At 39.5% G+C, this 27,252-nt stretch overlaps 1 protein-coding gene across 2 annotated transcripts; it reads right to left on the reverse strand.

Moving 5' to 3' along the window:
• Window positions 1-216: 216 nt before the first annotated feature.
• Window positions 217-26,876, reverse strand: LOC122159113 (ADP-ribosylation factor-like protein 8B). Of its 2 annotated transcripts, XM_042816317.1 has the most exons (7): window positions 26,688-26,876; window positions 22,378-22,458; window positions 8,418-8,491; window positions 7,528-7,621; window positions 5,305-5,372; window positions 3,608-3,678; window positions 217-666 (listed from the first exon to the last, which is right to left on the reverse strand). In XM_042816317.1, the coding sequence occupies exons 1-7, from the start codon at window positions 26,874-26,876 to the stop codon at window positions 617-619; spliced, it is 627 nt and encodes a 208-aa protein (XP_042672251.1). In that variant the 3' UTR covers window positions 217-616. The 2 variants fall into 2 exon arrangements, with proteins under 2 accessions (XP_042672251.1, XP_042672252.1); XM_042816318.1 differs by lacking the exon at window positions 3,608-3,678.
• Between the last annotated feature and the right edge of the window lie 376 nt (window positions 26,877-27,252).

A 27,252-nucleotide genomic window follows, 5' to 3' on the forward strand; every position in this document is an offset into this window, starting at 1 on the left:
GACTGGAAAAACTGGATAACTACAGATACATAACTTTGGAAATAACTTCTCACCCATCACAGTATTTGAAAGTGCTCTGATTAACAGCATTCTGACAACTAAGAAACTTTTAAATACGGTTCTATTCGATTATTTAAATTTAACTACAGGCATTAATAGGAGAAACATTCTGTTTGAATAATTGAATGACACCTTCAAAAAGAAAAAACAGTCATATCTGTTTCCACTGTGCAGTTTATTCAGTTTAAAATTAGAAAAAAGATAACCAAACAAAAAAACACTGTTTGATAATTCACATGCATAAACTCAAACATCTCAGCCCCCAAAAGCACCAATTTCTTTCCATCCTGTATTAAGGCATTCAGGAATTTCATCTAGGCAAACAAATATCTGTATTTATTAAAAAAAAAAAATAACAACAACAACAAAAAAACAAAAAACAGAACCGGAATGGAGAGACAAGCCATAGTTTAGTTTTATTTCCATTAACAAATATGATCAAAGTGAGTCCTGGTAGTATGCAGCTGTATTCTTTTATCTTTTCAGTTGTATATAGCTGATAGGAGTCAAAGTGATTGGGAAAGGAGTTATCTTCAGCAAGTTTGTTTTGTTTTCTTCAACAGTGTCTTGATTTGGAGTGCTGAATAAGCCACTGCAACGTTATGTCTGCCAAGATAGACAAAACAAAATGAAAAACTCAACAGTCTGTCTGCAGAGCTTGGAGGGACAACACAGCACAAGCAGGTTAATACAAATTTAAAAAAAAAAAAAAAAGCAAATAAAGGAAACTCAGTAACCACAGGCCTTCATTCACACCTGATTAAAAACTGAGCACTCAAGACCACATGGTTCTTCTGTTGTTTTTTGTTTCTAAATCATGAGCATTTTTATATTCCTAAAATACAATGACTGGCATTAAATTTTCTACGTTACAGATAAAGAAATGTTGGAAAAGCAAAGATCTAAAATGACCATAGAATGTACTGTAAAATCCAGACTGGAATGAAATGCAGTATGAGAACAAAGGCAGAAACACATGACCAAAAGAAAAGAGAAGGACAGGCATCTGACAAGGCATTAAGAAGCCATTTGAGCAGATTCTAGGAACCCAAGGTCTCTGAAAGACATGGAACACTGGAGTAAAATTTGACAGCTGAAATTGATACCCCTCCTGATACTAACTTATGCACTGGGCTGAAGACCGCAGTAGTTTACAAACTGATTCATGAGCAGATCAGTTGTTTTTGCCTCAAGGCAGTAACATCTGTTAGGGTGGTAGGAAGGATGCCAGGAGGCAGGAACAACTGTAGCCCTCAATTTTAAATTTTTTCGCCCTATTTGTGCTAAATCCTAAATGGCACTCCAGGAAGATCAGCTTAGGCACTGAGGCAGACAAAAGCATCCCAGGGCATCCAAAGCTAATAACTATGTACTAATCTTCCCCAGTCTCTCAGGACACAGAAATTGACAGCCTCAAACAAACACCCCTTGATGAGGCTCGTTAGTTAGGTTACAGTTTGCACTGAAAAATGACTCTCTCGTTCAACTGCATTGACATCAATCATAAATGTGGAGCAAGAGGACAGCTCCCACTTTTCTCCTTAACAGAACTGTATTTTCATCATTTTAATAAGCTAAATACATTTTCATTACAGTTTTTCATCATAAATGATATCTACTAGTCCTTTGATCTCCCCAGGTTATTGCTCAACCTCTTTTCAGTTTCCCAGGTCTTCCTCAAAAAATGGCACAGAATGAACATTGTGTTCCAATAATGCTCATGCAATTCCAAATGTACATGATATACATCATCCAATCTTTTTTGTTTTTAATTTCCCTGTGCAAATATTCAGAAACCAGATCAGCTTTCCTAGGCACAATGTTACATTGGAAGATACTTGACTGATTCTCAGCCAGGACTTGGGGTTTTTTTGCTTTTTTTTTTTTTTTTTTTTCTATCTCTACTCTCAGGACTCCCACAAGTAAGTGATCTATACTGTTCTGCATTAGTGATCATTCTTTTCATTAGTTTCCCATTTGCAAATTTTAGCATCATTTTTTTTGCACGCTTTTTTCCTCACAGCCATTCACATAAATGAACGAAGATTAAAACCTATTTTCTCCAGAACGCTGCCAGAAATGATGCTGCCTGATACGTTTTCCAGCCACATTATCGCTTCGAGATCCTTCACTGAAGCCTTAATGATTTGATGAGGCTCAGACACCACATTTATAAAACTTGAAGGCGAAGATGGTACTTAGGTGAACCAGGGAATACATTCCGAATTTTGAACAAACCCATGCTTACTTAACTGGGAGCCACGTAATTTCTGGAGCCATCCAGTTTCTGGTGTCCTCCACTCAGTTTTTTCTTGCCTACCCTGTATTTTACTTTCTTCACTTTGTTGCTAATTTAGACCTGCCTCCAAACTCAGTCTGTCCTTCACTTCTGCAGATATCCCTAAGCCTATTCTTCCCAAGTTTAACAATACATTCTGTGCATTCCCCTTACTAAGAAATAATGGTTACAACCCAAGCTGGAGCAAAACCAGGTCCCTTTCAAACCAGTGCCCCCAAAGCCTACACACCACATCCAAGGGAAGAGATGAGTGGTCTGCCTGACACTGCCTAATAAATTCCTGCACTTGGCTGAAGTCTCCCTAACTCTCTGAAGATCAGGTATGATAGCACAGTCACCTCACTACTCCACTACCTGGTTCTTCCTGCCCAAAGAGAAAATTTTCCCTGCTACTGCTGGCTGTCCATCAATTTTCACTCCCACTGTCTCTCACTCAGCCGAGTCCTACAGAGCTGACCAGCTCTTCCAATGAGCCTGTTTCCCTCAAGAAGCAGCTAAAATATCTACTAGTTTGTACGTGTCCCAGTGAGCACCACATGTCTCTCTCTGCACAAGGAAGATGGCTGCCAGGGTCGGCCCACCCTACCTTTCCTCACGCTCACTGCAATCACCAAGTAAGCTCAACTGTCACACAGGATAGAGAGGAAAGGGGAGAAAGGGGAGAACATGACAGAAGACAGGAACAGGAAAGTGAAGAAAAGAAGAAAGACTGAGAAGGGCAAAAAGCAAAGGCTAAATATGAGACAACTTCATGTGGCTTTTACAGGTCCCCAACAGATTTTAGGGTAAATTCAGCATATCTTCAGTAGGACAAAAGCAGTAGTCACTCTATTTCAGGAACATAGACATGTGCATATAAGGTCTGCTTTAAAAGAAAGATCACATATGGAGAGAAACACTTCTTAAAATTTAAGTACCACCTAATAATTGGAAGGCCTTCATACACAGTTACTATTTCTTTCAAAAGCAGCACAGTCTTTGTGAGGGGTTGAGTCCATTTCATTTTTAAACCCACTTTTCCAAGACCTTTGCCAAATTTATTTCTCAACTTCCTAGGAAGTGATTTTTAAATTAAATATAATTACATATTAAAAGATACACCACTGAAGGTGGTATTTCCAACAAAGTCTTTCATAGTAATTTGAGCTTTTCAAGCACAGGTGGGAGCTAAATATTCAAATATCATTAATGTTTCTAAGCATCTGATCCAAAGTGTACAAGACGAGGCTAAAAGAAAAAGAAGCTTACCAATGTTATCCTTCTCTTTACAGGAAATAGAATAGCAACAGATTTCTCTGTCTTGAATAGCTGAAAGGTTTCTACAGAACAAAAAAACATTTTAACGTCACAAGAACGGGCAACAGAAATTTCCTGCATTTTATTCACTGGGTTAAATTCTACTCTCATATATTAAATTTTTAGAATATGCCATAGCACGTTAAATTACTATTTTTTTAATTATAAAGACATTAAGGTTATTAAATTATTTCAAACATTTAAGCTTCTCATTAAGTTAATGGAATAATGAATAATAAAAAAGCAGAATTCAATGAACTGACAGTAACAGTCTGCACCAAATAACAGCACTTGTTTTAGTGTTCAAAACTTTTAGCTCTACTAACACACACAATCAAGCAACAGTATTCAGCATTATTCTTCAGAAAGCTTACTACATCATATACAAAGGTAATAGATCCAATTCCTACTGAAAGGACACCTCTCAGTTAGGAAGATATTGTTTCTTAATTTACTTCAGTTTCATTATGGGAATCTCCCTATTCCTCCTCAGCATTTCTGAACACTTTTCTATTTTTTTTCATTTGTTTATCCTCACACAAGTGAAAGGAACATGCAGGAAACAGATGATGCTCATGGAACAGATGGCAAGTGGAAGCACTGAGAAAAGAAGAGTCTAAATTTTTGCAGAAAAGCACCAGGAAGTGCAAGCTGAACAGGAATCAGCAATGTACCCTTACACAAAGAAAGCCAAAGATACCCTGGACTACGTTAGGAGTAGTGTTGCCAGTAAGTCAAGGGAGGTGACCATTTCCCTCCACTAAGCACTGATGAGGCCAAATCTGGAGCTCAGTGTTTGGCTCTTGTGTCCCAAGTAGGAGAAGGACAAGGAGCCACTGGAGAGGCTCCAAAAAACAGACTACAAAATTATTAACTAGAGCATCTTTCCAATGAGGAAAAGCTGGGAAAGTCAAGGCTGTTCAGCCTGAGGAACATAAGGCTTAGGGAAATGGTCCTGTGTAATGAGCTCTTAGGAGCCCAGTTTGAGTAGAGGACCTCAACTAGATGATCTGCAGTGGTTCCTTCCAAACATTTTGTGATTCTGTTTCCTAATTCTCCATTGCTCAGCCTTTGGATCATCCTTCTAAACAGAAAGCTCTGTTTCATTTCCTACTGATTAAAATTAGGTGATCTGAGATACAAAAATGTATTCTGCAAAATTATTGCTATACCAACCATTTTTACAAAATTGTGTACTTCATTTAAAATTACCCTTGCAATGCAACAATTTAAGTCAGTTTCAGTTATACATGAATATATGCTTAGGATACATGTCAAAAATATCCAAATTGCTCACATTTGTAGACAGTAGTTTGAAAAGATTCTGCTGTAATGCCATTTGAGCACTAAACTGCCACTACAAAGTACTTTGGGAAGTGATCCTATTACTATCTCTAGCAGTTCTACCTTCAGCGATGAGAGAACAAGATTATCTGAAACAACTCTGCACAACTGAAATCATAACCAAGAGAGGTTCAAGTCTCCTGCAGTCAGCTATCAGCCTAGATTGCTATTTCAACTGCCAGGAGCACCTGAAATGGAGCATCTGAGAATGCAAAATGGAACCTCTTACAGTTCACTATTGCCACAGACTACCAAGCACTTTCCTTTATATGTGGTTTAGCTTTTTACACTGACCAGCTACTTACAATTTCTCAATCAACTGTTTTTCATCCAGTGCACCTGGGAGGTCTCTTTTATTTCCAAGGACTAACACCTGAAAGAAATAATTAATAATTATATTAATCCATGGGCAATAACAGTTTATTTCTGTCACCTATTGCCAATATATAGGATCTTGTAGCCAAATATATATATATATATATATATATATATATACATATACATATACATATATACATATACATACAATGCAATAGCTGACATATTCAGATTGACAAATGTCTGTGTGAGCAGCCTGGAAAGATCCTTCCCAGCCAGGTACGTATCCTCTGAAAACTGAATGTGTTCAATCATCAATGAGTGCATCAGTATCAGAAGTTCCCTACACAGACTCCTTTAGCATGAAACATAAACTTGGAAGATAGCATTCATCACTGCACTCAGGCCACCAGTAGACATTGAATCTACAGGACCAGATCAAATGTATGAACCCAGCAGTAAACACTGAATCCTCAAAATCACCTAATTCTCTCTCCAGTTCTGCTTCCCTGGTTCTCAATGTAGGTATAATAAAGGTATACTAATCAGGCAGCCAAACCACAGCTCACCCCTATCCCAGCTAAATGACTGATTCCTTTCCCTCCCCTTTGAACACCCATTATAAAAAAATGCAAACAGCAACAACTACAAATTAAGTCTGAGAAATGCAGAAAATTTATTAAACAGATGCTCAGACTTAAAGCCTCAAGTACAAGTTAAAGTCAGATGAATGGTTTGGGTACATTCTAAGATAAAGTAAGCAACAAAGGTTTTTTTAATTATAATTGCATCACTGTTTTACAGATGTGTTTCAATTCCCAGACAAAAAAATGATTGTCTCATTAATTCCCATGCAACTGGAACACAAAGAAACCTGTTATTTATACTCTCAGATTAATAAAGTTATCTTAAAATTTATAATGCCAAAGCCTAGTTAAAATAAACTGGAGAAAGTTCAATACTACTGACTATCTATTAAATAAAAATAAGTAAAAAGTACATTACTGCACTGTGCTGGCCAAGCTGGGCAAATGAAATGTGGCATCATAACATTTAAAGCCAAAGGAATTTAATTAGGTAGTTCGGATAGTGACCTATTCTGTCAAGGAAGGGACAGTGAAAATTAAAACAGTCCATACAGAGAGTACAGAAGAACAGTATCACCCACCATGACTGTAGATTTCTGTAGGATTTGTTCAGTATTTAAGTAACACGTAAAAACAGAGTAATAGCAAACTTTATAATAAAGATTAAGAACCACTTGAAAAACTCTCAAATAAATGCATTTGCCTAATTTTATCCTCTCACTGACTTCATGTGAACTTTCTGTCCACTCCTCCTCAGATGACTTCAATTTGTACTGGGCTGAGCATCCACACGCTTGCAAAGAGGGTTGAAGCAAAAGCCATTAAGCTGTCAGTAAGTCCTCTCTAATTTTTAAGTATTATTAGTTTCTTTCTTATGATCAAACATAATAACTCATTCAGTGATGTCAGCACTGAGGTCAATGCTAGATCGATTTATATCAGGTCTCAAATGACACATTACATTTCAATGAATCACTGATAAAAGAATCATAGGATGTCCTGGGTCAGAAGGGACTTTATAGACTACGTAGTTCCAAGCCATGTCATAGGGTTCAACCTCATTTTTGAACAACATTAATCTCTAACTCCATAATTCCTCAGCAGAATTTCAGCAGGATTATTATTTGACACCTCATACTTGAGAACCATTATAATTTTGCATTTTTTCAAACATTTTTATTTTGAAAATCCAAACAGTCAGGGAATAGAAGTCAAGATAGAAAAAATCAAGTTCCTCCACAATCTCAGGAAGCAGAGGTGACTATGTTAGCATCTGACAGAAAAACAAATCTCACATGTCTTAAGATACTGTCACAAACATATTTAGGTCATAGGTTTAAACCCAGTTGACAAGGGGACTGTCTGGAAATAATTATTTTCTGATAATGCCACATGTGAAAATGAACTCGTTCCAAATCTCTTCTGACCTTTAGACTAGAAATGTACAAACACATTGCAGCTCTGATAAGATGCTAAGTCCTGTGAAAAAATATTACAAAGTTGTTATCAAGGCTGCATCAGACTTAAGCTAGTATTTTCTAGAGTCCAGGAGAGCACATTCACGAAGATTTAAGACTACACCATCTACGGTCCGGTAAGAACAATAAAAATCAAAATACGTACTGGAATTCCATGCAATTGTGGTTTATCTATCAAACTGTGCAGCTCATTCTTTGATGCTTCTACTTTTTCCAAGTCTGCTGCATCCACCATGTAACTGCAATAGGAAAGCAGACATTTATGGTATTGTCCTTCACTTACAGAAAGCTGCATTAAAAGTTCAGTATAATTTGACAAATGTGTTCACATTGCCAACAGCATTAAACCACTCCTCATTTGTATAAACCCTGCAGTTATTAATACTGGAAGATACAAAACTGGAACATACAATTTCTTATATATCTGGAACACAGGATGTATAAAACATTATTTGTATTGTCTTGGGTCCTCTCACTGAATGGTTTGACAGATTTAAGCATCCTATTATAGACTTTTCTAGAAGCATCTGTTTTCAGCAGCAGTATTTTTTTCAATTAAAAAATCTAACATCAGCAAAGTAGTAAAGAGTAATGGATAAATGGATGGAGACAATGGACTCTATTAAATACACTTCTAGCTGAACCTATATCAAGTGCTAGGAATCAACAAGAATATGACAAGCATAGGAAATAATTTTCTGTCAGCTGCATAACATGTATCTTTCATCCAGATGCTGGAAAAGTCGAGACAAGTCACTCTAAATGCAATAAGTCAAGTAACTCTCCATTACAGTCAAAGTCGTTTTTTTCTTAAATTCTGCTTTATGCTGATGTAGTAGCTTCCAAAAAGAAGGCTGCTGCATATTTTATGTTTCTTTCTTGTTTTCATGTTACCACCAGGCTCAGTTAAACATCTCACCATAAGAGAACAGCAGCACAATTAAGAAATGGGTAAGAGATGGAGATGGACAAGTGTGCAAGCATATCTGTATTTCAATGTTAAAAATATTATGTATTTTAACATTAAAAACTTACACAACCGCATTGACTCCCCTGCAGTAACGCTCCCACATGCTTCGAAATCTTGGCTGCCCTCCAATGTCCCATACCTGGAAAAGATAAAAACACACCAAGTCCAAAACTCTTTTTGAACTATACAGCACTAACAGAAAAGTGTGTAACAAAAGAAGTCTTCCATGCAACATGCACATTGAGTTTACACTGCCTGACTGTAGTTCCTAGACTGTCCTCAAGAAAATGATATTCTCAGCTCCTTCAGTTCTGTGACTGAAACAGTTCCAATGTCTACCAGGACACTTCTGCCTTTTTCCATTAATAGGGAAAAAAAAAGTCTGAATTGTTTAAATACATGGTCCATGACCCACAAAAGATGGCTTACTTGAATGAAAACATTTGTTGAGCTGCATTTTTTATGGGGCTAGGGAGACCTGAGATAAGAACACACCAAGCCTTCAGTGGGATAAAGGAGAATACTAATAAAAAATTGGTCAGAGTAGAGCCAGCCCATGTAAAGGGCTGTTTATCATAGGGAACTCCAGGACCTCAGCTCTCCCTTTTGTTCATTAGATGTTCATAAAAGGCACAGGAATTAGCTGATTAGAACCAGAAAACAAACAGCAGGGTAAGGTAGGCCTGAAGTGATTAATACGTGAATCTTAAGAAAAGGAAACCTAATTTCTGCTTGGGATTTTACAAAGCTCCAATCCTGCAAATGCTTATGCCTACTATTAACACTGGACAATCACAGCAAATTCTTTATCAAAGGGCTAGCACATTATTCTTCTATACAGGAATTACTTCTCCTTTGCTTGCAAAAAAATTAGTATTTTTGGTGGATGCAAATAAACAGCTTCAGAGATCCAAGATCAAAACAGGGGAAGGAACAATTGTGAATGCAAGGACTACATGTTGATGCAGCTGCTGCAGCTACATCTAAAGGCTGCAACATCTAACTTGTGTTACATGCAACATGCCTATTAAAATATTAATAAATACTGAAAAATAAAAGGAGTGGATTTGTTCCTATACAAAAGACTTACCCCTTATTTCAAACGATTTAGCTATCAAAGTTATATGTTCCATACATCAAAACTAGGAGGCATATCCATTACAGCCCAAACTGAATTTGCAAGTAATATGCATAGAAGCAAAAGTTTATGCCTTCCAAATTTCCTTAGGAGTTGCTTTCACATTTATGCTTTCTAAATCAAAACAGATTAAAGCTGCTGTGACATTATAAAACAGACAATATACCCTTGGATTAAGGACTTTTTCAATTAACGTGGACTGTATTTTTCCTTCCACAGTCCATAGATCACATTCTATGACTGATAATCTTACCACTCCTCTTGGCATAACATTAGTACATCACATAAATATACACTGTCTTTGATCCCTCTTATAAGATTAAGAATTTTACACATTAAAGAGAGTTGGGTGAACTTCTGAACATGAACTGAGTATCAATTATGATCTGCACTGACATCTGAGGTGCTGTTTCAGAAGTCTTAATAAAATAAACCTTTTAGTTTTAAAGCTTGAAAGAGATAAGTACCCTGTTCAATATTATAGTTAGATGACAAACCTCTCATCAACACTAATTACTCAAATAATTCTTCAGGACCTTGAAACTAACTGTAGCCATCTGGTGACATCTGTGTGTCTGGAGAAAAAGAACAAATTACTTTCTTGGTAGATCAGAGGAGAAAAGAAGGGGCAAAAGGATAAGGAAGGCCAGTAATAAGATTAGATTTCTGGAGACTGATTGCCGTTACTCCTGGTAGCCAGAAAAATCCAGAAGATGTGGCCTGGACTAATCTCAAAACAAATACAAGATAATGAAATACTGGTTCTGTCCTTGTTTGATGATATACTATATGAATAATGTGTTAAATCACACTGCAGAACAAGTGTTATTCTCATTAGGAGAAAGAGTCACCTTGAAACAACAGAAAGATAAGTCATTTCCAGTTAGTTTCCCTCACAAGGCTTACAGTTATTCATTAAAAGTACAACACGAAGGACATGAGGTGCTCTTAACGACATGTGCAAACCAACTTTCTATCATTGCATTACGTTATAATTACCTTAATCAGAAAATGATAATTAACTGATGAAGTAAAAAATTACCTCCTTATTTATGAAATTAAAATATTGCTAGGAGTAACTTTCTAATACTCTTTACTATATTGAATCTCTGCCCTAAACCATTTTCACTGTAAATCAAACAGACAGAACTGTAAGAGGCATTCTTACATTCAGGAAAAAGAGATGTGCTGGCATTACAGATGTTTTCGTGCATGAGCTCTGCATGCTTTGTATGTTACTTATTTTTTTTGTCCGAGTATCTAATACTCAGATAAAACATTCTGGGAGAGGAGGGAGACTACACCCTACCAACAGAATATCAAGTTAGCTGTAAAAAGAAAAGTTCACTGTGTCTTGATGGTCTTAAAAGAGACTGGACTTCAATTTCTCCTATAGTTTTTGTTGATCCCTCAGGAATAAAATTTTCACAACATATAATAGGTAGTTTTATGCACAGATCAGCTGATGTTAAGCACAAAATGCCTACATAATGACCAAAACAGATAAGAAGTTTCTTTGATATCCTTTGCCATTCTCTCAGAGGAGATTAACATCTTAAGTTGTTCTTTAGGCTAAATCTCTTTTCTATGTATTTCTATATTCCTGTTCCTGTAACATTTTATAAATCACTACTTCTTTTGCTCCCATCTACATCTGTAGAACAGTAATTCCTACCATGCTTGCAAGTCTATACTCTCATAAAGAAATGTTTTAATTTGTAAACAAGATTAATCACTGTACTTCAGAATCGCCATTTACCACAATCTGCCATACCACAACTACCTGTTCAGTCAGCCTGTTTTAGAACAGGAAACTCTCTGGGTATGTCTCTTGTTCATACGGCCTTAAGGCTCCTCGCTAAGACTGCAGATATCAGCTACGTTTAAGGAACAAATATTTTCCTTTTGCACAGAGGTGTATCACGACAGTTGAGAAAAAAATGCAGTTATGGATTACATTCAAAGGTTTTCAAAAGCATTTCTTTTATGGGGAGGCTCATTAACACTCTAGCTGTGCTTCTCATAATTAGCTTATATTGTGGGAAAATTTGACAGTTATTGAGAAAGTTGCAGGAAAGGATAAGTAGTATTTTCTAAATGCTAGTTTTTCGCAGCTTTTTTTTTTTTTCTGACATGCTGGGTGGGATTTATCTTGCAGACAGAGATGAGTACAGTGATACATTTCTGTCTTCATGTTAATGCACGAGCACAATACCTAAGACCTCACTGTAGGCTGACAGCTGTTCATCTATTCAGCTGACCAGAAGCAGTGTTTTCTTTAGGATGATAGTATTTCACTCTAGGCTTGCCAGTAGTGACTAGAGCTTCTTTCAATATTAAAAGAGCTTAATCTTCATGCAGATATGAAGTTGATGGCATTGAACCATCCTGATTTGCAAGCTGAATCTGACACAATAAGTACCTGAACATAGAAATATATATTTGATTGGATGCAGTCAGAAACTATTAGCCATAAAACCTAACCTAAACAAATAGATGAGAAAGTTTTAAATACAGAAAAATATTTGGGCAGAATAAGGTAGCATGAGCAACATGCAGCAACATGTTGTACATAGACAAATCCAGGTATACTGATACGTGACTTAAAAGAGCTCACACACATACAGCAAGCACAGTGACAGCATTCATAGCCAACTCACTGTGGAATGGCAAAGAGTAACTGGAAAGCAGGGAATTCATTTCCTGCAATTTCAGCCACCTAAAATGTAGGCATCTCATCCAAGTTACTAGCAATCTGAAGCTCCCTGAGGGCACCTAAAGCAGAAAAAAGATGTCATCTGTCTTACCCATCTCACCTATCAGGTGAACCACTCTTGCAAAGCACCCACTGCCTTCCACTGAGTTTAGGCAAATGGCTCCAGTTGGCTTTCTCCTTTTCACCTGACCAAGATTAGGGGAGACAAATCCTAAACGGTCACCTATTCTAGAGTGGAATGTTCACTCGGTAACATTCTCCTTTATTGCCTAATAAATGAGAAGAATAAAAAGAGCTAAATCAAGTACACTTTTTAATAAATTGCCTTGTGGTTACAAAAGTATAGAGCCTTACTTGTAGAATACTAACCATGTAGTTCATTATGAAAGCGAGAACACACTCATAGTTCCATTAATTGTAGTTAATATCTGTCTACTACGTATTTTGCAAACATATTAGCAGTTGCCTTAGAGCTGGAAAAAAAAAGGCACTCGGCTACAGTTTCTGCAGGCAATACTTCCCAGAACACCCTGTTCTCTGAAAACAGCCTTGGTCCTTCAAAGAACCCTGTCACCCCTCCCTGGTGATAATGCCCAACTTTTTAACATTTTTGCAATTAGGTAATTTATTTTAGTCATGCCAGTCAGAAAAAAAATGTACTGTATGCACAGTTCACACCGTTCATAATTAATCTAATCATGGCACTGCATTGTCAGCAGAGAACTAGAAACAGCACAAAATGGCTGAAGAGACACAAGGCACAATGTCTGCTGGACTTTAAATAGGACATGGAAGCAAAGTCTGTTCTCAGCAACCATTTTCTGAATTTAGTGCTGCTTACAGCCACGATGTGTTCTAAGGCAGGAATGCACCAGGGAGCTTAGGTTTAGAGATAAGACTGCAGCCCCCTTAATGAAGATGTAACACATTACTAAACACAAGAAGCCAATCCATCCTGGCCTAAAAACTGTGTTCTCTGCCAGGCAGAAAGCCTTGATTAAAGGTGGGTGGTCATGAACAATCCTCACACAATCACAAGACAAACTCCAGACATCAAAATCCAAGAGCTTCTGGTAAAGGTCAGCATACAGAAGTCATAAGCTATGAGCAGAACCTGCGTTTGGAAGACAGCAAGGAGACCAGAGACAAGGTCACTGCTAGCTCCTAACAGCAGATCGATAACTACTGCAGTAATTATTAATTTTACTTGCTCTTGAGGAACATACAACCATGAAAGCAAAATGAGTACGTGCTCAGTAGCAAAAACTAGTGGAATGTGCAACAGAGCATATGCTGAGAAAACTTACTCTAATACTGGTAGACCAGACAGCAATAGGACATTCTCCGATGCCAGCTTTAACTCCACTGAACTCCCACTGTCTGTCCCCCTTGTTCTCTTACCTCTGGAATGAGCAATTATGACAGATTCTCAGCATGCATCAGTGAGACAAAGCTGCTGAGGAAATAACTAATCAGAAGCAGCATTTATGGTCCCCAGGCATCCCAACAGTATGTTGGAATAGAATATATGTTTATGTAAGTTACAGAAAACTTCAAGCTGGGAATGGATAAAAGAAGATCAGAATCCTAAGTTACCTGGACCAACTTGAGAGACAGTCTGAAATACAGCAGCTGAGATTTAAAATGCGCAAGTTCAACATCCATATTCAGAAAGAAGGAACCAAATACACCAACACAAAATAGGTGATAATCCAGTAGATTATTACAACGTTTCCCAAGAACAGAAAAATGAGCAGTGTTTTTAATGGCTGCCAGACACAGAAGAACAAAGCAGCTCAATCTATTATGATGACAAATCATTCTAGAAGCTTTTTTTAACTCAGAGAGTGAAAGTGCATAGCATAAAACAAGGTATACCGTGGAACCCTCTTCATGGAACACCAAATTTTAAGAAACAGTTATTTAGAGATATTTGGGTAAACACCTGATTCATCCCAGAGCACAAGGCTGGTTTAGACAATTGAGTCAGCTCCTTGAGATCAACTGTTCTCATTTGTAGGAGTCCTAACAGTTACTTCGAGTGGCCAGTGAGATATCTGAGGACTCTGCCTTCTGGTCGCATGCATTTGCCCAACCATTGAAGACCTTTCTGCCAAATACATGATCCTAACTCACATTACTTTCTGAACACAACTGAGCACATACACAGCCTCCAAGAATTCTCTGATGGGATGGTGATTTAATATTTTCCCTGCCCTTTACTGGAATCCAGCAGCTTCACATCCCACTAGTACTGGTAGACTGAGACACTGTAGTCCAGGCATGGCTTCACCAATGCAGAGGTGATGAAGGCTTCCCCTTCCCCAACCTCCTGGCAGTATTTCTCCTCATGCAGTTCATGAACCACTGGCCTTCTCTGTGGTAAAGACACACTGCTGATTCATGGTCAAGTTGATGACTACAGGACCCCCCATGTCCTTTTTCACAAAGCTGCTTTCCAGTTGTCTGGTCCCCAGCATGTCCTGGTGCCTGGGGTTGTTCCTCCCCAGATGCAGGCTTGGGACTTCCCTTTGTTGAAGTGCTTCAGGCTCCTGTCAGCCCATTTCTCCAGCCTGCTGAGGTCCTTGTACATGACAGAACAACCACATGGTGTATCTATAGCTCTGCTCAGTTTGGCAGCACTGGCAAACATGCACAGGCTGCAATATGTCCCGTGAGACATCAATGAAGATGTTAAATACCCCCTAGTCACTGACTAGTGACTGGACTTTCTAATGTGATGTGATCCTGATTGATTTGACATTAGACCAGAGATAGTATGGCCTTTTCAAATGGACCCAAACTGAAATACTCCAGTACTTGCAGAGAATCTGCTGGAGGTGTATCAGCAGTACAGTCACAGGGTTATATTATAGCATGACACGTGAGATGGTGGAGCAGCAGCTGTTTTTTAATTGTAGGATGAAACATTAAAAAGCAGAAGGATTATGCATATCTGCCAAAACTTGAAAACAATTATTTAGAGGAGGAAGGAATGCAGCAATAAAGGAAGCAAGAGAGGAACACACTGAGCTAGGATCCTTCTCCATCACATCAGAGCAAACAGCAAGCAGCAAGATACCTGGCTTGGCCCTCAGGCACTTGCCCAGGCTGCAGCTGCCATGGGAAGAGGCTGGCCTCTAGCGGTGGCAGCTGGGCTAACTGCAGTCCGACCTTCTCAGCTCCAGTTCTCACCAGGCTGCACTACCCAGTGGAGTGCAGAAACCAACTGGTGGTACAGCTTTAAGACAGTAAGTTTAAAGCACGCTGAAACACCAAGGAAATTGGAAGTTGCTTTTTTCTGCAGACATTTCTTGTGTTACAATGTTTCTTTTTTTATTTCTTATTCTAGAACTCATTCTAAGATTCGTTAGAATCAAAGGTTGATTAGTTTGAGTTTCACAAACATTTCAGAGAACAGTTAGCAATGTGTGTCTTCTGAGTCTCTCAAAACACGGTATGTTAAATGTTCTATCTATTCTCTAGCTTACTGAACAGTAAACCTCACCAGAGTAAAAGTATCAGTAAAGTGCTGATCCAAAAACAGAGCAATACCACAAAATCAAATCACTCTGCAAACGACAAACATTTTTTTGAATTAAAACCTCAAATTATTTCAATCATACAGCTTCTAAATAAATAAATAAATGAATGAATAAAAAGCCATCAGTTTCACTATGAAATTCACTTCATAAGAGCCTTAACAGATCTATAAGTTGAAGTACATTAAGCATTTTGATATTGGAATCCTGTAATTTAATACTTTGACCACAGCCGTAAAATCCACTAAGGTTCCTGCTTGGACTCTAAATGGTGTCTGCTCAAACATTTCCTCTTTTCCTCCCATTTTGTTTTGGAAACAAAAGGTACTAAAGTTTGGCAGTACATGGTTAGAGCTGAGAGATTTATGATTTTTATCACTCTCAACCACATGAGCCACGTTACAGACCACATAAAATTGGCAATCTCCATTCTTTAGGCCAACATAAATCAGTATTTTTCTTCCCATGTGGTTCAGATAAATGCTTATACCTAAGTATGCCAGTCACCATACTTTTACACTCCAGGATGATAGACTAAATACAAGAGTAAATCCACTGGCTTCTGGAAAAGACTGTCAAAACAGAAATAAAATAGACTGTTGTTTTTGTTGCTTTTTTTTGAATAGTATAGAATCTAGAGACAGAACTGCAGTCAAGAAACCAGACAACGATGCTGCACCAGCACAGTATTTACTTCTTAGTGGCCTAAATGAAAATATGTCAAAAAACCACAAGAAGGATTATTACCACCCTCTTTCTGGTGGTGTAACTTTCTCTTCCTAAAGTGATCAGTCCTAGTCTTCCACAATGCCTTCCCCCCCCCCCCCCATGACTTTTTGATACAGATTGTTACTCAGTCTCACTCTTATACTAGGTTTAATTTCTTCTTCTATGCAGCACACCAAGATCTCCAAAAAAGGTCAAATGCAACAATCTATCTGCATACCATGAACATTGTTCCTGCCACATTTCAAGGACTTCACAAGTTCAGTAAAATAATGCTTTATCCAAGAATGTTCATAGTACCTGATGGCTGTATTATCATAGCCATTTGGTACTTGAGAAAAAATCACGCTTTATTGCTGACACAACCCCTCAGTATTCTCCAGTCATCAACATATCAACAAATTACATCACTCTTCTCACAGTAAAATAATTTTTAGAAATTGTATCTAGCAATTGGTAAGATTTTAACAATTTATCTAAACACAGCAATAGTGACTTGGAAGTACTTCTTGACAGGCTTTTAGGGAAGTAAGCTTTTACACGGAACAGCCATATCCTCTTTTTACTATATACTACTGTCGCTGAGAGACAATTAGAACTCGTTGGGATCAATTATTTTCCTGTGCATACTGGTTTCCAAACTAAATACTGTTTTCAAATCCAGTTAATTTATAATAACGTTAGAATTATCCTTTTATTCTTACCAACTGTACTGTAAAACCTATTGTATGACTTTTGGAATCGGACACAGTTGTACAGAAACTCACAGATATCTCATGCTTGCATGATGTTCATCTTGGAATATCAATTCTGGCACAAATTATTAGTCTTTATTTTTGCACAGGCTTGGCAAGGAGTGGCTGAAAGCTGCCTGACAGAAAGGGACCTTCGTGTACTCATGGACAGTTGGCTGAATATGAGCCAGCAGCGTGCTCAGGTGGACAAGAATGCCAATGGCATCCCAGCTTGTATCAGGAATGGAGTGGAGAGCAGGACTAGGGAAGTCATCCTGCCCTATACTCGGCATTGGTGAGGCCTCACCTCAAGTACTGTGTTCAGTTTTGGGTACCTCAGTACAGAAAGGACATTGAGGTGCTGGAGCAGGTCCAAAGAAGGGCAACAGGGCTTGTGAAGGGCTTGGAGAATATGGCCTATGAGGAGAGACTGAAGGAACTGGGGCTGTTTAGTCTGGGAAAAAGGAGGCCGAGGGGAGACCTTATTGCTCTCTTCCAATACCTGAAATGTGCTTACAGTGAGAGCAGGGTTGGTCTCTTCTCACTCGTGACAGGTGACAGAACAAGGGGAAATGGCCTCGAGTTGTGCCAGGTTTAGGTTGGATATCAGGAAAAACTTCTTCACAGAAAGGGTTGTTAAGCTCTGGAATAGGCTCCCCAGGGAGGTGATTGAGTCACCATCCCTGAATGTGTTTAAAAACCATTTGGATGTGGTGCTCAGGGACATGATTTAGTGGAGGGTTGTTAGAGTTAGGGTAGTATGGTTAGGTTGTGGTTGGACTTCGTGATCTTTAAGGTCTTTTCCAACCTGACCAATTCTATGATTCTAAGATTCACTATAAATGTGCTTAGTCTTCTGAAACAGAGGGAAAGTTCATTTAGGAAGACAAAATTCCTGCATGCCTGAAAGAACAGTAAGAAAAAATTTCCTGTCCGAATAAGTGATAACTTAAAAGACAGTTTGACTTCCTAAACTAGAACAAATATCTTTTTCTTGTGAGTCTGCATTTGCGGCTTCATATCACAGCATTAATCACAATTCTGTCACTGATCTAGTTCTCACAGACGCTGGCCATTGATGGTTAAGAGACTAAGAATGCCTTAGGATGCATCTACACTTGTAAGGCAAGTATCTCTGGTTGCTGTTGCAAATACATTATCTTTATTTGCTGTCACAGCTAGCACAAGTTCATTTATGTATAATAAGTAGAATAATAAAGGAGAAAATCTATACAATTAGCACATCAATCAGACTTTTGGTATTGACGGCCAATGACTTTTTCATAAATTCTCTTTTATAGCTAATATGAATTATGAATAAATTCCAAGGATTAGAAAAGTTTAAAATCATTCAAAGTTCATAAATTCTAACACTATAGCATTCAACATTTAGTTTAAAAAAATACTGTCACAATCATACAAATTCACAATCAGTCTACGTATGCAAATTGAACACATAATTCTGGCAGCCCTCTAGCCATAGTCTGTATCAAATGTACTTACGAGTTAATAGGTGTCAGGGTGGAAGAATGAAGGAAAATGTAACTTTCCTCAGCAACTGAAAAACTGCTTTACTCCTCTCCACATTCCGTCTCTAAATATGGAGCTCTGCAACTAAGATAATCTACCCAGATTGCCCCCAGAATGCACATCTGTACCCTGCTTTCACAGTGGTAGCCACGGAGCTGGGACTATACTACTTCAATAACTTGACTGGGGGCAAACTAGTAAGGTTGTGCTGCTTTTGTTTTGAAGAGGTTGCTTCCAACTACCTCAGGTACACTGATAATGCTTTGCCATGTGATCGCTAGCGCAGATAGAATGGAGCACTAGGGTGTATGAATAGGCTTAAAGTAGAATGTAAAGCCTCACACTATGATCTACTAAAGCTGATTGTAAAAGGTGACCTTTAACCTCCACCACCCTCACCTGACTCCCTCAGTTTTCCCAGAAGTAAGTCTGTTTTGTCCTCACTGTAAGGAACATCATTTTCAGGTTTAGAAGTAGGCAGAAGAGCAGGTGTGATAAAAGGGTTTTTTTGATTTTTTGATAAGGGACTGACTTTACCTTTCTCTGCAAGAAATATAGTTTGGAAAGAATTTGGAGCCTAAATGAAAGCTATTTAGAAGCTCTGATTTTGATTAAAAAGGTGAGGTTTTTTTTCTCCTTAGGGAGAAGACAAACAAACAGGAATGCATCAAGCTGCTATTACATTTGAGCACGTTCTTTCTACATCCAAGTTCAAATCTCTGATCAGCAATAGCAGATGGCTATTGGAAGACATTTAATTAACAGAGGCACTCAAAACTAGTATTTCTTTTTTCCCCCTATCATTCACTGACATCCACTCCTGGACATCTGCTGCTTTCTCTTGAATTCACAGGAGCCGTTACTTAGAGCAATGAGGAGTTTATGGACTGACCTTCATGTGTATGCACAATGGGATGAGTCATGAAGAAACAAGGCAGTGAAAGAAGGGAGCATGTCTAACTAAGATAATGACTGCGATAAGATTTGGAGGGAAAGTTGTTCTGGGAGTCACTGAAAAATGCCCAAAAGACAGCGCAGTCACTGGTCACAGCCAACACAAGGGTAAAGTCCTGTTCGATAAACTTAATCCCCTTTTATGAGGTTACCCGCCTACTGGACCAAGTGAAACCAGCTATGTAATCTTTCTGAGTTTCAGCAAAAATTTTGACACTCATTTTCACAGCATTCTTCCAGACAATAAAAATTCAGCACACAGCTGACAAAAACATAATGCAGTGGGTGAACAATTGGCTGATGGGTCACGTCCAAAGGGTATCAGTAAATGGGGTTACATCAAGCTTAAAGCCAATCACTAATAGAGTTCAGCAGGCTCAACTTCAGGGCCAGTTCTCTTTTAATATTTTCATAAATTACCTGGATGTAGGACTCTAATGCATACATTTTAAGTAAATTTGCAGACAGCAGTAAATTAGGAGGAGCTGTTGGCTCCCTTGAGAGTAGAGAGGCCTTGAAGAGAGATCTTGACAAACTGAGAGAGCTGGATAATCACCAACAGCATGAAGTTTAACAAGAGCAAGTGCCAGATTCTGCATAAGGGACAAGGCAACCCTGGATATACACGCAGATACATGAATATAAGGGTTTGCTACACACATGAATAACACTGAGCTACATGAAAATAATGAGAAATAATATAATATATAATATAATAATAGGAATAAACCATAAAACTGACAGCTGCTGCACACTTCAATTTCTAGAGCTCTCAACTCACACCTGATTTCTTACTTACATAAATTCTTTGAGTCAAAAACTCTTTTGAAGGTTTTCTATCAACATTTCAGAAAATTACTCGTAATTCCTGCTTTTTGTGCTACAATATATTTTAATAAAAACATGATAAAGGTATGATAATTTGTATTTACTTTATTAAATTGGACACTGCCATCAAATATTTTTTTGTCCTGTAATGACATTCTTCAAAGGGTTTGGCCACCCAACACTGACTTCTGCAGTGCTCATCACACAACAGATTTTTTTAAGCCCACAAATACACAAAAACCATCTTTACTGAAACAAACAAACAAACAAAAATTTAGGCTTCTATCAACCATCTACTCTTCAGGAAATATCAGACTTAAAAATACTTCTATAATTCTACTTTGTCTTCCTGCTCTACCAACTCTGTGATAAAAGTATGGTCAGATTCTCCCTCAAAGCAGGCTGTATTCATGTACCATAGTGATTGTTTACAAAGACAGAACTTAGGTCATCATAGCAGTAATGATTCTCCTCCATTTCACATTCTATTTTATTTTACATTTTACCCCACATCATTTTTAAGCCTTAACAGCCTCTACTGTGGACCTAGTTTTTAGATATTCATCATCATTTATTTATTTCCGCCAAAATTTCCTGTGAAATTAAAATCAGGTTAAATCATGAACAGTATTAAGAGTTATTTCATCCAAACCTGATGTGAATCTGAAAGAGAGCTTACTAGAAAGAGGGTTGGAGCGCTGTAAGTAAATAACTGGCTCTAACATTGGATCCTTTTCAATGTATTTCAAAGTCTGGCTTTACTAGGCATTATAATATACAGGTGTTTGTAGTGCATCTAGTGATTATCTTACATCCGTTTAACATAGAAGCAGATACTCAATTTAATGTTCAGCTGAAACTCCCTACAGTCACGAAAGATTTTGAAAAAGCATACCAAGAGAGTAACACCAGAAAAAGGCAGTCACAGTATCTATATTCCTATGGTCATTTTAGGTTTTGGATGATGATTATACTTCAGCTTCAATATCTCCCAAGCAACAGAAGTCAGTTTTCCGTTTTATCAGCCCGTACTTGCTCACTGTTTAAAGTGAGCGGGTAGATAATTTGCAACTGCTTATTTTCACATTACAAGTGCTTTTAGAAAATCATTCCTAGGTACAAGAGTCATGTCAACCCAGAGGAATAAGAACACCTTTAGAACTGAGCAAGAAAGGAGAGAAAATGAAGGAAAAGAAGGGAAAAGTCAAGGTAAAAGCAAAAACCTACATTCTCTTCACCTAATTTTAGATAAAAATCATGAATTTGAGCTAGACTAATCAATCTGATTCCTTTTATTATCAAACAACAGAGAGAGCCTTAATGCTAGTGATTTATCTGTATTTTGATGCCTACGCTATGAATTACAATCAAACTGGCATCCGTATCTCTCCACATCTAGAAAGAAAAGGGGCACTAAGAGATGGTGCAGACACAACTGACTTAGATTATAAGTACTATTACTTGATAGCTAACACAGTGTGAGCTAAAATGCATTCTCCACTGAGCTTCTAAAGTTAACAGGAAAGTTGCTCTAGATTTGTGAGAAATGAGAAGAGAGTACAAGAGTGGCAGCTCCAGGTTGTTCACATGGCTCCCCAAGTATCTCAGAGTTTTATGACCTTTCTAATCCAAAGGAGAGCCAGGTTCCACCTGGCATGGATATCATGAAATAATATATATTAATGTAACACAGAAATGTATAGCTATGTGCTCTTAAAAGAATTTCTGAACTACAAAAACAGATAGGTGATCCTTTATCACCCGAAAAAAACAACTTTGCATACAGTTTCATTACAAATTCTTATCGCACTCTCTTTTAATTATACATTCCATATTAATGCAACCATGCACACCTACCTTTATGGTAACGTTTCCTTTTGTTATTTTTCTCATATTGAAGCCTACTGTGGGAATCATATCTTCTGTGAACTGCCCTGACTGGAATGCAAAAAAGAAATTATACATATTATAAAATAACAGATACAAAGCAGCTGAATTTCTCATTTGCGAAATAAAATTTTTATTTTAAAACACAGTAAAACACCACATTAATTTTCCACAAGAGAGCATTGGCCAGAACTTCAATTAATGCATTGTCACGCCAAGGAAGACTGTTCATTTCAGTCCCTTTAAATGATCTTTTATTCTCCTCAGTGACTAAGATCACCCCAGAAACCACAAGACTTCAGATAATTCCTCATCTGATTCTTGAGCAAACCAGAAAGCAGGGGTGTCAAAATATAATAAAACTGACTATACTTGAATTTTTCCCCATTTTGGATGGGGGGGGAAGGGGTTGGACTCGATTATCTCTGGAGGTCCCTTCCAACCCCTACAATTCTGTGATTCTGTGATTTTCACCGCTATTGCCAAAGGTTTAACATCAGATGTAACAAATGGTGAAGAAGTATTCATTTAAAGAGCACTCTGAGCTTCTGAATAGGTGAACCTGAAAGAACCTGAATAGAAACCTGAAAGAATGTCACTGAGACAGGAAAAATCAACAATTCAGTATACCATAAACCACAACAAAATGCTGAATGCCTACCTCCAACCCGCAGCAAAGACAAGTACTTCTACAAGATAGATACTCATCAGTACAACAAAGAAACCTTACAAAAATTTACCTACTGCAGAAGATAGCTTTTCACGAGAAAGGTGACACTCATTCAAAATGCATGACTTGTAAGGGACTGAATCTCAACACCAGTGGTGCATTAAGACATGACCAAGGTTACTTAATAACTCTTTCCATGCAGAGGTCCAGGCCCTGCTGTCTGCAACGCACACAGTAGTCCTGGTTTTCTAATCACCCAGAGAGAAGGAGCATAGTGCTTCCTGGAATTGCCACCACCCTTTTGTCTCTATCTTCCCACATTCCCTTCATTCACCTCATCATCCTTTATAATCTTTATTTTTTCAGCATACAGGTATACAAATGAGGGAAGCAAACATCCTCCAGCACAGCCCTCCCACTCATGAAGCAGATGATCAGAGCTGCAAGGTGCAGCACAGCAGCAACTCATAGCCCCATAGTGACACCAGCTATCCTTAGTGCTATTGCTGATCACTACATGCTTTCTGCAACTGCTTTCCTCACTCATGGCAGATTGAGAACACACTGCACCTCTGCTTTGTGTCCATTAAACTAGTACTTTTTAATTTGGGATTAAAAACTTATATAGCCTTTGTCAGCTATGTACTCTTCTCAATGATTTGGGGGTTTGGAATTTGATCGCTTAGGCAAGAACCAAATTCCATCAATTACTTGTTTGATCTTAGCACTGCGAAATTCTGTACTACACATCATCCCCATCTTCTATTGCTGGAAGTCTCTTTTTCTTCTCCTTCCTTGCTTCGGTGACTTGTCAGCAGCAGCAGCAGTGAAGACAAATGCACCAGCACTCTCCTACAGATCCACACACCCAGCAGTGACAGAAGTTTCTAATAGGACGCAATAAGACAAAGCCAATCACTACCAACCTGCTGCAGTGGGTTCTAGCCTATTTGGTAAAATATATAGTGTATGTACTTGCGGAGGACAAAATTTGTGTGGACATATACACACCTCCTAGCACATAAACCATGGGGATGTAATATCACTATTTAGCAACAAGAAAGCCTGGAAAAAACAGATACCCAACTTAGTAAGTTACTGTTTAGGCAAAGCATAAGAAGTCTGGATTCCATTTTGATCACAAAACATACACCACATTCAATACACTAAACTGGAAGATAAAAACAGAAAACAATCCAGTTTGGAGGATAGAATACAGTATATGAATGTCTTCTCCTTCAACAGTTTTAACCTTCTAAAATTTTCAGTTCTCGTTGAGTGGATCCAGCTACAAACTATGCACTATGTTTACAGTTCTTTATTTTCCCACAAAATGAAAAAAGGAAATGAGTTTTTTTAATCTTTCACCCATATTAGCACAAAAACTCAGATTACTGTGTTGTTTCAATTGCTGTTAGCACCATAAGGTAAAAAGTTCAGTTTTGCTCAGTGGCAAAGTTTTACATGACAAACGAATCCTGAATATTCATGATGTACAATTTCATTGTTACACTTCAGTGAAAGTGATTGTATCTTAACAGAAATGAAAATAATGAATGCAAGAAGATTGTAATGTCCTTTCTAAATGCTGATATCGAATATCGAACTGAAAATGAATACAGTCATTACACCTTACACAATCAAAAACAATGGGGCAGATTCACTTCAATACATCAGTGTGCATCCACAGTAAGAGGCAGTGAACTTATCCAAGGTTTCCACTGTTAACCAAGAACTAAATAAGGCTCTATCAGGGAGGAGACTGTTCTAAAGCATGCTTATTGGACGGTAGCGTAAGAGAGACTCAGAACACTACTGCATAGTGGGAAAAATAATTATTTCCCAACCATTTGTTTTTATGATCCACTGAAGTATGCAATGAGTTCAAGTATTCTGTTTTGTAATTGTTATTTCCCCCCTGTTGCATGCTAATCACACACAAACAGATGCCTATCATCAGTCTGTTTGCCATCCTCTTATCAACTGACACCTACTGCCTTATCCTAAATCATTTACTCCCAAATTCTTCAACCACCCTTCCTTGGTGTTTATCAGGACACGTGATCTCCAGATTAAAAAATCCAAAAGCTACAAAAACTGTAATCTGTGACATTTCTCAGATCAGAAAACATGGATGCCTTGCAGAATACTCTTTAAAGAGATGCTGACAAAATTAGACCTGCAGATAAAGGAAGTTTATCACATCTGGGTTAGCATATGTACATGTGTATGTTATTTTTCAGGTGTAGTCTGAACGAGTAGGCATTTACAAGCATAAAGTCTGACACTGCACACTACTGTTAGAGCACTGAGGTCTCTGAAATGCTGCGCTCTCTCCTGCTCCCTTTATTAAATCAACTCAAGAAACAATACAATCTATTATGTCTCCTCCTTCAGCAAAACCTGCTGCAGGAAGCACGCTTCCAATGGATTACGAGAGTACAGAGGTCTATGCTACTATGACCACCTGAAACTAACAAAAATGCGTATTTAATCTGTTTTCTGTTTACTGACACATGTGCCTCAAAGCACACTATCATTGCTAGCTGCACTTTCGCCACTCCATTCCTTTTTATCCTTTCAACTTCTTCACTCACACTAATTCACCATATCCTTTTATTCCCTGTAACGCACACGAAGGAAACAACAAATGCCCTATGCTCACGTTCATCACTGTCTCCCTATCTATGACTACAGGCCCTACTCCTGCTTTTGTCCAACATCTGCATGCTCCCATCTAGTAACAGGTGAAGCTGCAATACAGTGCAGAGCTGATGACCTCGGAGAAAACGGCACCATTGACAACCTTCATGATCAGCACAAACCCTACATAATGTGCATTCCTTTGCAACCTTCTGATGGAAACCTTTGGGGCAGATAGAAAAGTGCACCAGAAGGGTGGGCAACACATGACCCAAAGATGAGAGAGTATTTCAGCATGGAGACAGAATGGAAAATGTCATGGTAGATGTCAGTGCAGACGCTGAACAAGGCAGCAAGGCCATCCCATTGTTACAGTGGGAAGGGAATGGTGCACCAGACTTGAATGCTAGGGAAGGGCTGGCCATCAGGGAACTGTGGGATGTGATGCAGCTGGCGGGAGAAACCAGTAAAGGGAAAGTTAAGGCCCTGGAGGAAGCACAATGTATTACTGATTAATTTGGAATACACTGACGTGAGCGGTAAGCTCTCACTGACAGGTGAGAATTTAGGAACCTGGTTTGCGACGGTCACGTTGTGCAGTCGCGACACACGAAGCATCTTCTTCCTCTCCTGTGTAAAATGCCAGCCCCATCCGAGCCCGGAGGCCACGCTCGAGGCTGCAGAAGGCCCGCGGTCCCCGACGGCCCCACCCGTCCCGCCGCGCACGGCTGCGGGGATCTCACGACAGCAGACGGCTCCACCGCGGAGGCGCAGCCCGCACTTGTTGCTGGGGAAAACGGAGCGAAGAGGCCGGCCGAGTCGGGCCGTGCGGCCAGACCTCCGCCCGCTGCGACGGGGCGGCCGCCGCAGCCCACCGCCCCCCGGCCGCCACCCACCGCGCCCGCCCGCCCCAGCCCCTGCCCCTGCCGCCGCCCCAGCCCCTGCCCGGCGGCGGCGTGGAGCGTACCGCCAGCACGGTGAGCAGCGTGGTCTTCCCCGAGTACTGCAGCCCCACCAGCGTGAGCTCCATCTCCTCCTTCCAGAACAGCGAGCGCAGCCACTCCAGCACCCGCGCCACGAGCGCCAGCATCCCGGCCAGCGCCCCCGACCTGCGGCAGGCGCCCAGCCCCAGCGGCACCGCCTCGCTGCTGGGCATGGCGGCGCGGGGCGAGGCCAGGGTCGGCGGCGGACGAAGCGGCGCGGGCACGGAGCGCTCGGCGGTGTCTCACGTGATGGCGGCGCCGCCGCCCTTCTGCCGCTGCCACTCGCCGCAGACGTGGGAGGGGTTTGGCCCGGCCCAAGGGGGTCGGCAGGGAGGAGGAGGGGGCGGTGGCCGCGGCGGGGCCGGCGGCCGGGGAGGTGTTTGCGGCGTGGTGTGACGGATCCCGCCCGCGGCGAGGGCGGGGCCGTGCCGCGAGATGGCGGCGGGGCCGGGCCGGGCCCTGGGAGGGTGAAGGTGCGGGCGCGGTTGGCTGCGTGGGTTACGGGCGGTGGGTTCAACGGAGGGGCTGTTTGCAGGCTGCGGGTTGTCT

This window comes from Centrocercus urophasianus, unplaced genomic scaffold (genome assembly GCF_019232065.1).
Source record: "Centrocercus urophasianus isolate 14NV4802_14NV808 unplaced genomic scaffold, USGS_Curo_1.0 seq_15, whole genome shotgun sequence".
Taxonomy (NCBI): Eukaryota; Metazoa; Chordata; class Aves; order Galliformes; family Phasianidae; genus Centrocercus; species Centrocercus urophasianus.

Coding starts and splice junctions, on each gene's coding strand:
- LOC122159113 (XM_042816317.1), bottom strand. CDS start 26,876: ATGCCCAGCAGCGAGGCGGTGCCGCTGGGGCTGGGCGCCTGCCGCAGG. Junction 22,459..26,687: donor CGCTGCTCACCGTGCTGGCG/GTACGCTCCACG, acceptor TTTGCATTCCAG/TCAGGGCAGTTCACAGAAGA. Junction 7,622..8,417: donor AGGGGAGTCAATGCGGTTGT/GTAAGTTTTTAA, acceptor TTCCTATTGCAG/TTACATGGTGGATGCAGCAG.